This window comes from Halichoerus grypus, chromosome 7, assembly GCF_964656455.1.
Source record: "Halichoerus grypus chromosome 7, mHalGry1.hap1.1, whole genome shotgun sequence".
Taxonomy (NCBI): domain Eukaryota; kingdom Metazoa; phylum Chordata; class Mammalia; order Carnivora; family Phocidae; genus Halichoerus; species Halichoerus grypus.
Window position 1 is genome coordinate 598,740 of NC_135718.1, and position 10,151 is coordinate 608,890.

General features: G+C 61.3%; 1 protein-coding gene across 2 annotated transcripts in view; it reads right to left on the reverse strand.

The window, feature by feature from the left end:
- Positions 1–7,345, reverse strand: part of ADGRA1 (adhesion G protein-coupled receptor A1) — a 38,850-nt gene extending 31,505 nt beyond the window's left edge. For both annotated transcript variants that reach the window (XR_004908880.2, XM_036065750.2), the window contains exons 1-2: positions 6,978–7,345; positions 6,153–6,355 (exon numbers count right to left, since the gene is read on the reverse strand). Coding sequence is in view for 1 of the 2 variants with exons in the window: in XM_036065750.2 (XP_035921643.1) it covers positions 6,153–6,155 (3 nt within the window). In the remaining variant the exon portion in view is untranslated. The remainder of the gene's footprint in view (positions 1–6,152; positions 6,356–6,977) is intronic.
- Between the last annotated feature and the right edge of the window lie 2,806 nt (positions 7,346–10,151).

A 10,151-nucleotide genomic window follows, 5' to 3' on the forward strand; every position in this document is an offset into this window, starting at 1 on the left:
GTTCCTCCTGGAGGAATTTGCAAGCGTCCCACAGATAAGATCCTTGTGACGTGTGGGGCTGCCTCCCTGGGACCGGTCCCTCGAGTGCCCTTGGGACCAGCATGGACCTCACATCGGAGAGGCCGGGCTCAGTCAAGAACCCATCCTGCTCCTGTGGCCCCCAGCCTGTGATCACTGCTCACTGCTCTGCCCTACCCTCAAGAAGATGTCTCTCCTCCTGGGAAATCCGGGCTTCCTTCTTCCCATGGGCTGGCCTGGGTTCTCCGTGGAGCCTGGAGGCTGGGCGCTCTCGCCTGTGGTTTGCTTGTATTTTCCCTTTTCTTGAGGCTTACCTTCCTCTTACGTTTCGTTATTATTTTAGTTGGATGTATCCTCTTTGGTATGTTCTGCAAATAAATCAACTTGGATGTTAAGAGAGAGAGACAAGAAGAAAGGGGAAGGCGGTATTATGTCAGGTGTCAGTGGTCTGATCAAGACGGGGCCATTTTGCCAGAAGGGGGCGCGTAGGAAAGTGGCCTCTTCCACCCAGGAGATGCAGACTGTCCTCGGCGTCCCCCTCCGCCTCTGTTCTGTACCAGCTGAGACGGATCTCATTATTAGTCCCCGACGTCCCTTGTCTGTGTTTTTAATGATCATTGCATCTCATCGATCTGTCAGCCTTCCGTGAAAGTGTCCCAGGGGAAAGGCAGAGGCAAAAGGTAAGTAATTTATTCATTCGGAGCACAAATTACCCTAATTGGACATCACATTTGTACAGTTTGTTACATTTTTCTCTTGGCGGGGTGTGCGGGAAATAGCACAGGGACTCCTGCTGGCCTGGGGTTACCTGCCTCAGGGGTTAACATTCAGGGGAGCATTGGGGGTGACACAGTCTCCATTTCTGGGATGAAGGTAAGCTCGTAAGATTTTAGAAATTTAAATATGAGGCTGAATGAAGAGTGGCACAGGGGAGAACTGGTGGGGTTCTGGGCGCGTGCAGGTTCGTGCAGGTGCCTACAGATGTATGCAAGTCCTTGCAGGTGCTTGTGGGTGCTTGCAGGTGCTTGTAGGTGCTTGCAGGTGCTGTGGGTGCTTGCAGGTGCTTGAGGGTGCTTGCAGGTGCTTGTGGGTGCTTGCAGCTGCTTGCGGGTGCTTGCAGGTGCTTGCAGGTGCTTGCAGGTGCGTGCAGGTGCTTGTAGGTGCTTGTGGGTGCGTGCAGGTGCTTGCGGGTGCTTGTAGGTGCTTGAGGGTGCTTGCGGGTGCTTGCGGGTGCTTGTAGGTGCTTGCAGATGCTTGCGGGTGCTTGCGGGTGCTTGCAGGTGCTTGCAGGTGCTTGCAGGTGCGTGCAGGTGCTTGTAGGTGCCTGCAGGTGCTTGCGGGTGCTTGTAGGTGCTTGCAGGTGCTTGCGGGTGCTTGCGGGTGCTTGCAGGTGCTTGCAGATGCTTGCGGGTGCTTGCGGGTGCTTGTAGGTGCTTGCAGGTGCTTGCGGGTGCTTATAGGTGCTTGCAGGTGCTTGCGGGTGCTTGCAGGTGCTTGTAGGTGCTTGCAGCTGCTTGCGGGTGCTTGCGGGTGCTTGCAGGTGCTTGCAGATGCTTGCGGGTGCTTGCGGGTGCTTGTAGGTGCTTGCAGGTGCTTGCGGGTGCTTATAGGTGCTTGCAGGTGCTTGCGGGTGCTTGCAGGTGCTTGTAGGTGCTTGCAGCTGCTTGCGGGTGCTTGCAGGTGCTTGCAGGTGCATGCAGGTGCTTGTAGGTGCTTGCAGGTGCGTGCAGGTGCTTGTAGGTGCTTGCAGGTGCGTGCAGGTGCTTGTAGGTGCTTGCAGGTGCGTGCAGGTGCTTGTAGGTGCTTGTAGGTGCTTGCAGGTGCTTGCGGGTGCTTGCAGGTGCTTGTAGGTGCTTGCAGCTGCTTGCAGGTGCTTGCAGGTGCTTGCAGGTGCTTGCAGGTGCGTGCGGGTGCTTGCAGGTGCATGCAGGTGCGTGCGGGTGCTTGCGGGTGCTTGTAGGTGCTTGAGGGTGCTTGCGGGTGCTTGTGGGTGCTTGTGGATGCTTGCAGGTGCTTGTAGGTGCTTGCAGGTGCTTGCAGCTGCTTGCGGGTGCTTGCAGGTGCTTGTAGGTGCTTGCAGGTGCGTGCAGGTGCGTGCAGGTGCTTGTAGGTGCGTGCAGGTGCGTGCAGGTGCTTGTAGGTGCGTGCAGGTGCTTGTAGGTGCTTGTAGGTGCGTGCAGGTGCTTGTAGGTGCTTGTAGGTGCGTGCAGGTGCTTGTAGGTGCGTGCAGGTGCGTGCAGGTGCTTGTAGGTGCGTGCAGGTGCTTGTAGGTGCGTGCAGGTGCTTGTAGGTGCTTGTAGGTGCGTGCAGGTGCTTGTAGGTGCTTGTAGGTGCGTGCAGGTGCTTGTGGGTGCTTGTAGGTGCGTGCAGGTGCTTGTAGGTGCTTGTAGGTGCGTGCAGGTGCTTGTAGGTGCGTGCAGGTGCTTGTAGGTGCTTGCAGGTGCTTGCGGGTGCTTGTAGGTGCTTGCGGGTGCTTGTAGGTGCGTGCAGGTGCGTGCAGGTGCTTGTAGGTGCGTGCAGGTGCTTGTAGGTGCTTGCAGGTGCTTGTAGGTGCTTGCAGCTGCTTGCAGGTGCTTGCAGGTGCTTGCAGGTGCTTGCAGGTGCGTGCGGGTGCTTGCAGGTGCATGCAGGTGCGTGCGGGTGCTTGCGGGTGCTTGTAGGTGCTTGAGGGTGCTTGCGGGTGCTTGTGGGTGCTTGTGGATGCTTGCAGGTGCTTGTAGGTGCTTGCAGGTGCTTGCAGCTGCTTGCGGGTGCTTGCAGGTGCTTGTAGGTGCTTGCAGGTGCGTGCAGGTGCGTGCAGGTGCTTGTAGGTGCGTGCAGGTGCGTGCAGGTGCTTGTAGGTGCGTGCAGGTGCTTGTAGGTGCTTGTAGGTGCGTGCAGGTGCTTGTAGGTGCTTGTAGGTGCGTGCAGGTGCTTGTAGGTGCGTGCAGGTGCGTGCAGGTGCTTGTAGGTGCGTGCAGGTGCTTGTAGGTGCGTGCAGGTGCTTGTAGGTGCTTGTAGGTGCGTGCAGGTGCTTGTAGGTGCTTGTAGGTGCGTGCAGGTGCTTGTGGGTGCTTGTAGGTGCGTGCAGGTGCTTGTAGGTGCTTGTAGGTGCGTGCAGGTGCTTGTAGGTGCGTGCAGGTGCTTGTAGGTGCTTGCAGGTGCTTGCGGGTGCTTGTAGGTGCTTGCGGGTGCTTGTAGGTGCGTGCAGGTGCGTGCAGGTGCTTGTAGGTGCGTGCAGGTGCTTGTAGGTGCTTGCAGGTGCTTGCGGGTGCTTGTAGGTGCTTGCGGGTGCTTGTAGGTGCTTGCAGGTGCTTGCGGGTGCTTGTAGGTGCTTGCGGGTGCTTGTAGGTGCTTGCAGGTGCTTGCGGGTGCTTGTAGGTGCTTGCGGGTGCTTGTAGGTGCTTGCAGGTGCTTGCGGGTGCTTGTAGGTGCTTGCAGGTGCTTGTAGGTGCTTGCAGGTGCGTGCCGGTGCGTGCAGGTGCTTGTAGGTGCATGCAGGTGCGTGCAGGTGCTTGTAGGTGCCACAGACACGTTGTGTGGCCTGCTGGGGTTGTCAGGGCGCAGCCTAGATGAGCTGTGGCGTGCACACAGGTCAGGCCGGGTCCTCACCGGCTCAGGTGCGGCCTCCCTGACCCCTGCCTGCTCAGCAGGGCAGCAGGCACCACCAGGCTTCCACATCTCCACCCTGCATCTACTCTTGTTCTTTTCAGGGGTTTTAATTCCATTGTTGCCTTTTTAATGTGGGATGCTTATGTGCAGAAAAAGGGTGTCCTGAGCATGCTGTGTCTTTGGGATCCTGCACTCCAAGCACAACAGACTAGGCCTTGCTTTTTACCCTGTCCCAGCTTCCAACCCCTGCTGGATGTGGCAAAGGATAGTCTTCACTGACACTGAGGTCAGCCCCGAGTTCAGAGCGAGTGGGGGCTCTGCAGGGTTCTCGGCTGCTGCTGGCACCTGCTGGGTCTGGGCCACATCAAAGAGAAGCCACCAAAGTGGGGTCTCTCCCTCTCGGGTTCAACATTAGCGAGCGGGCAGTCTTTTCCTCTCAGATCCGCTTGATGTCCCAATGATCAGAGGAGTCCCGCCACGCCTCATCAGCCACGGGAGCTGTGGCTGGGAAGACAGCGCTTGTGCAGAATGAACGTGGCCTCCCTCACAGTGACCACACTGCTCCTCAGGCGAACCACTAGACCTACACTCTGAAAGGAAACAGGGAGAATGTGCACAACTTTGGACAACTTCTTACTCTCTTCCAACGCCTGTCACTGCGTTCCCTTGGGGAGGTAAGTGTGAAGATCCCAGAAGATCATGGAGTGCAAAGGAACACACGTTTTGGTCGCTGCTTGAATTCGAACACTAACAGGGCCACCGCACATACACGTCCACTTTTGTTTGCTAACAGCGGTGATGGTGGCCTGGGTTCTGCAGGCCCTGCAGGGGAGTATCTGGCTCTGTGTGCATTCACGGTCAGAGCGCCGAGGGCAGGTGGGGCGCACGTCCAGAAGGGAGGACAGGGGCCTCAGTGCAACCCGAGGGTCAGCATGGCCCCAGACCTGCCTCCAGGAGACCGTGTGTCATCACACTCAGGAGCCAGAAGGCTGACTGCCGACCTCAGGTGTCAGGGAAGCCGACCGCCAGCCCACGGCAGGTGCTTCACGGGTGGTGTGAGTGTGGCAGTGTGGGGTGGGCAGGTCCGGGCCACCCTGCTGGCCACAGCCTCTGGTCTTTGTCCTCGCATTGCCTGGGCCCCTGGGGTATAGCCACCCGGGCGTCTACACGACAGACTCAGGGATGCACGCGGAGAAGTGCTTGCCCCAGAGCTGCCCCAGAGGGGGCTGGGTCTACGTTTCTTTTGGAGACTCTCCAGTGAACATGTTATTTGTCAAGAATAAAAAACCAACAAACTGCTGAGATTCTAAACCCTCCGGGCAGCGTAACCCACCAGTCTTCACGGTCCTGGACTGGGCCAGTGTTAGTGGCTGGGACTGGGGGCAGCGCTGCATGTGGACGCAGTGGTCGGGGATGGGATGCAGGGCAGACCTGCTTGGAAGGGCCAGGGTCAGATAGGAAGAGGCACCTGGGCCGCCGGCTTAGGCACAGGGGTCCCGCCCCTGCCCCCAGCCTTCCGCAGCATCTCCTGGTTCACCCTCTGTCTGCTGACAACAGGTTCCCTTTTGCAAACAAGGCTCTAACCTGAGGATGAAAACCCGAGAAACAGGCCGACCTAGAGGCCCCAGGCACGTCGGGCAAGATACCTCGGGGCCACAGGCAGTCCCTTGAGAAGCCAGGGGCCTGTCCAGGCTGGCAGCCTCCCGAGGAGCAGCCTGGACACACATCCTGTAGGGTATCTGGCCCCCTCCTGGCCAGTGAGGCTGGGAGCAGCGGTGTGGACGATGCTGAGTCTTGGCAACAAACACCAACCTTGTTTGGGCGTCTCGAACAGAACAGGAAGGAAACCAACAAGTGACTCAGACAGACCCCCCCTTAGGGAGCAGACAATCGGGTGTGCATTTGACTCATTGCTGGTGTCCGAGCCAGGGCTGCTGCCGGCCACGTGTCCTGGGGCCATTGGCATTCCCTGCACGCGCTCCGGGCCCTCCGCTGCCTCGCAAGCACACACAATGCATTATTTACTCGGCCACCAGCCTTCCCGGAATCCAAGCCGGCAGCAACCACGCGAAGCTGCACGAGCCTTCACACCAAGTCCCCGTTAGGGACGGCTTGCCGCTGACAGCCGCCGTGCCCCCTTTTCTGGCGAGACAACCGTCCTCCCCGTGTCTGCTGTACGTGCCGCCGGAGCCCCCCACGTCTCCCTGCCGCTCAGCCAACTTTCTGAGGGGAAGGGGCTGGTGGGGCTGCAGTGGGAAGGCCACATGACTGCCTCGGACCAGAGGGGCGGGGACTCCCGCCAGGGGCCAGAGGAGGTCTCACGGGTCCTGGACCTGAGCCCTGGGGGAGGGACGCAGGACAGCGTCTCCTCCCCTGATTACATGGCTCCACATTGCGGCACGCCTGCTAATTAGTATGATCCTCAGCCGAGCGGCCAGCTGGCAGCCCTGGAGACCAGGGGCCCAATGCTGCTGACCACACGAACAGGGGTGGCCGCCCTCAGCGTGGCTGGGCCCTGCTGCCCGGTGGGGGCACGTACTCACCATGAGCCCTGCCAAGCTCCTGCAGCGTGAGTGCCAGACGGAGTGGGGTCGCCGCCGAGCCGATTATGTGGCACCCTCTTCCCCGCCGGCCTTCATGGCTGTCCCGAAGGTCAAGGTCCCACACAGCAGCTGTGGGGTCGAGCCCCGGGCCAGGTGCCTCAGGGCGACGGTGGGGCAGGTGAGGGTCAAGAGTCTGTCCCCATCTGTGAAGACAGGGCAGGGTCAGGGCAGGGTGGAGGGTCCCCTGGCCTCAGCCCGGGGCTGGCCCCACGCGGCCATCCCACCCGGCCAGCCTGTTGGAGCGTCTGGCTTGGAGCTTGGTCGCCCGGGGCACACAGAGGCTGTGTGCTGGCCTGGGGACCTCGAGCGGGACGTGCGGAGCCCGACGCTGCCCTCCTGGGAGCACTGCCTTCTCCCCACTGGCCGCCCGGCGCGAGCAGCTCAGCCCAGCGTTCTGGCTGCTCAGAGCCCTGCAACATGTCTGTCAGGTTCCGTCAGGAGCACTGAGCAGACCTTGGATCCCCCTCCTAACGAGCAGCCCGAGCGGGGCCGGCAGACGCGGGGGCCGCTGTGGCCCCCCAGACGCCCACCTCGGGCCGTGGCTGCATGCCCCCCGTGGAGCCCAAAGTTATTCGGCATCTGCATCCGGAACGGCACCCGGGGCAGCAGGAACCGCCCCAGCCGGGCTGGCACGCGGGCCGAGGGGCTGGGGGCGCGGATGGACGCTGCGGCCGGCGGGCTCCCACCTCGCCCGCCACGTCCTGCGGCTCCCCGCCGGGGCCCACCCGCCGCGCGGCCCCGGAGAGACGCAGCTCAACTTCTCACCTATTTTGGCAAAAGCTGCGGGAGCGGCAGCGCCGGGCTCCGCGGTGCCGACCAGCTGTGGTGCGTTCTCCGGCCCCGGGGACGGGTTTCCATGCCGAGAGGCAGCGGGCTGGAGCCAGCAAGTGGAGTTATCAACAGATTGCAGGACCGCAGCCTGGCCGTGGCGACTCGGGCTCCGCACCGGAGGGGATGAGTCAGAGCCAGGACCGGCAGACATTCGATGCGATCCTCAGCAGGCGGCTTCCCGAACTCGGCGTGGGGACTGCGAGCCGCCTCTGCGCCTGCTTGGAGGGCGGGCGACAGCCGGGGGACGAGGACCGGGCCGGGAAGCAGGAACCGTAACCATGGGGATGGGGGAGGCGCTGATGGCGGCGGCGGGCGGGCGCTGGGGCCCGGCTCCCTGCGGCAGGGCGGGAATGGTTCTTCCCAGCCAGCCAGCCGGCCGGCCGCCCGGCGCACCGCAGAGCCGATTTAAAGAGACAACCGGCCAGGTTTCGCCTTCGCTTCCAACAGAATCACACAACTCACATTAAAACATCTCCCTGAAAGGAGGCGGAAGGAGGACCGGATGGTTTTATTTTATTTATTTTTAAAGGAAATCCGTGTCTGTTGAGGGCTCCAGGCACAGAAATGGGAGCAAGAAAATTGATTTCAGAGGAATTTTCATGGGCCTTATAGTACAATATTCTCAAATGCAAATTGCCCACCCCAAGGGAGCCTACATGCGTCTGTCCCAGCGTGAGCCAGCAGGGAGATCCTGCGGGTGGGGATGGGCTGGGGCCATGCAGAGAGAGCCCCTGCCCCAGTCCAGGGTCCTGGCCCCAGCCCGGTGACGGGCCAGGTGCTGAGAAGGGAGGTGAGGGGTGAAGGGCAGGCAGGGACCCAGGGATGGGGGTGGGCTGCCTGGCCAGCAGGACCCCTGCCGGGACTTCTAGCTCTGTGCCCCCAGGAAGGTGTGGCTGGGGGCCTGGGGACCATGCTCAGCACTCGTGAGCCCCCGGGGAGACCCATGCTCTTCCCTATGGGCTGGAAGGTCTTGGCAATGGTGCCCGCTTTGGAGAGTCTCCAGATTCTGGGGGGTCTGGGTCTGGACTCTGGGGGGCATCATTAAGAATGAAGCATTAATGGGGGGTTCTGCAGGCCTGGCTTTCTCACCCGTGGCACCTCGCCTCTGAGATGGGTGTTCCTGGTGCTTTTCTGGGGGCCGCTGTGAGGAGACCTGGGCTTGCGGCAGGGGCCGTGAAACCAGAGGGTGGAGTGATTTTCCGATTGCCCAGAGAGTGAGTGTCAGTGGGCATCCTCCCTCAGGCCCCAACCCACTCTGGCTTCCTGGGATTGTTCCCCCAGGGGAGAGGGCCCTGCTGGTGATTCTGGATGAGTAGGCAAGGAGGAAGGCAGGAAGGCCCACTGTGAACTCAGAGATCTGCCCAGACTCCTCCAAGCTGGGGTGGCCCCAGGGGGCTTGTCCACTTGCAGTTCCCTCCATAAAGACTCCACGTTAACACAGGTCAGGTCCTCGCCACCCTCTAGGGGCTCCCAGCCCAGAGATGACAGAAGGACAGATGCCCGGGGCGGTGGGAAGGGCACGGAGGAGGGGTTTTGCTGGTGGCCCCCGGCCTCCTGCAGTCACCAGCAGTCTCTTGCTCTGTGCACAATCCTGTGTGGTGTCCCAAAGAGCCTGTGATCTGCCCTGGCTTCAGAGCAGGGTTTGTAGGGCCCGAACCGGGGCTTCTTCAATACCGGAAAGGTGGCTTTCTGGGAGGCAGAGGGTGGGGGCCGGCCTGGCCCTGGAGGTCCCGGAGGAGCCCCTCTAGCCAGCACCTTGGGTGCTTCGGGGGCCCTGGAGAGGCACATCCAGAACCTGAACTCTGTGGCCTGGACCCAGTGGGGGCTGCACCCAGAATCCCAGTGTTGACCCCGGTGAAGGTGGGGGTGTCCCTTTGGAATTGCTGGGCTGTTGGGGAAGCCATGTGTGAGGGCCTCTGGCTTTGTGAGGGGTGGGGTGCGCCTGCCCACCCACAGCCACCCTGCCAATGCCCCTGCGCCTCCGGGTGCCCTGGCCTCGTGGCTGCCCACAGAAAGGCATCTGCTACAGACCTGGGCTGCTGGGTCTGGAGGGGGCTGGGGATGTCGCTGTCCCCTTGCACACGGCCAGCGACGCTCTGCACGCCGCATGGAGCAGAACGCCTGTGAGATGGGGAAACAGAGGTGTGAGCAGTCGGGCGCCCTTGGCTGCTGGGCTGTGGCGCCTGCCTGGTCCCACCTGGAGGGCCGGGGACGGGGTGGGTCCAGGGCTCAGTGCGACCGGCCATTGTGGAGAGCCTCAGATCTTCTCTCTAGCGAGACAGTACCTTCAGCCTGGAGAACCAGGGGGGACCCCACTCGATATGACTGTACTCTGGAAGTCACGGGCGCTGTGCTTTGTAGGGGGACGTGCCCTCACATTGTGCCCGTGGCCTCAGGGTGACTTTGCCCAGGTGAGCCTCAGGCCCCTTCACCCTGAGCCTGCTCTCGTAGGTGAGCGGAGTTTGGGGCTGGCCACGAGAGACGGTTGTCCCATACCCCTCGTCCCTCCCAGTGCACCAAAATCTCGTCTTCTGAACGAAACAAGTCATCCCTGGATGCGGGCCCTCTGACGGTGCCGAGAACTCGTGCCCCTCACCTGCTGTGGGGCGTCTTAGTTCAGTCCAGGACGAGCCTCGCTGTAGGTGGGGATCCCTCCCGCACCGAGTCTCTGCTTCCTGCAGGAAGGCCACTATTCTGGCACATTCTGCGTGGTTCTGCCCTCTGTCCATGGGGGAGGCCACGTTGACCTCTGGACATCCAGCCCTGACCTCCTATCAGATGCCTGAGCAATTCACTCAACTGAGCGTGGTTTCTTCCCTCTGGGGAAAGTTTCTTCTTCTTCTTCTTTTTTTCTTTTTTTAAAAATATTTTATTTATTTATTTGACAGAGAGACACAGCTAGAGAGGGAACACAAGCAGGGGGAGTGGGAGAGGGAGAAGCAGGCTTCCCGCTGAGCAGGGAGCCCGATGCGGGGCTCGATCCCAGGACCCTGAGACCATGACCTGAGCCGAAGGCAGACGCTTAACGACTGAGCCGCCCAGGCGCCCCGGGAAAGTTGCTTCTGACGCAGAGGTGGGTGGCTGGTGCTTTCTGCGCGGGGCGGCCGG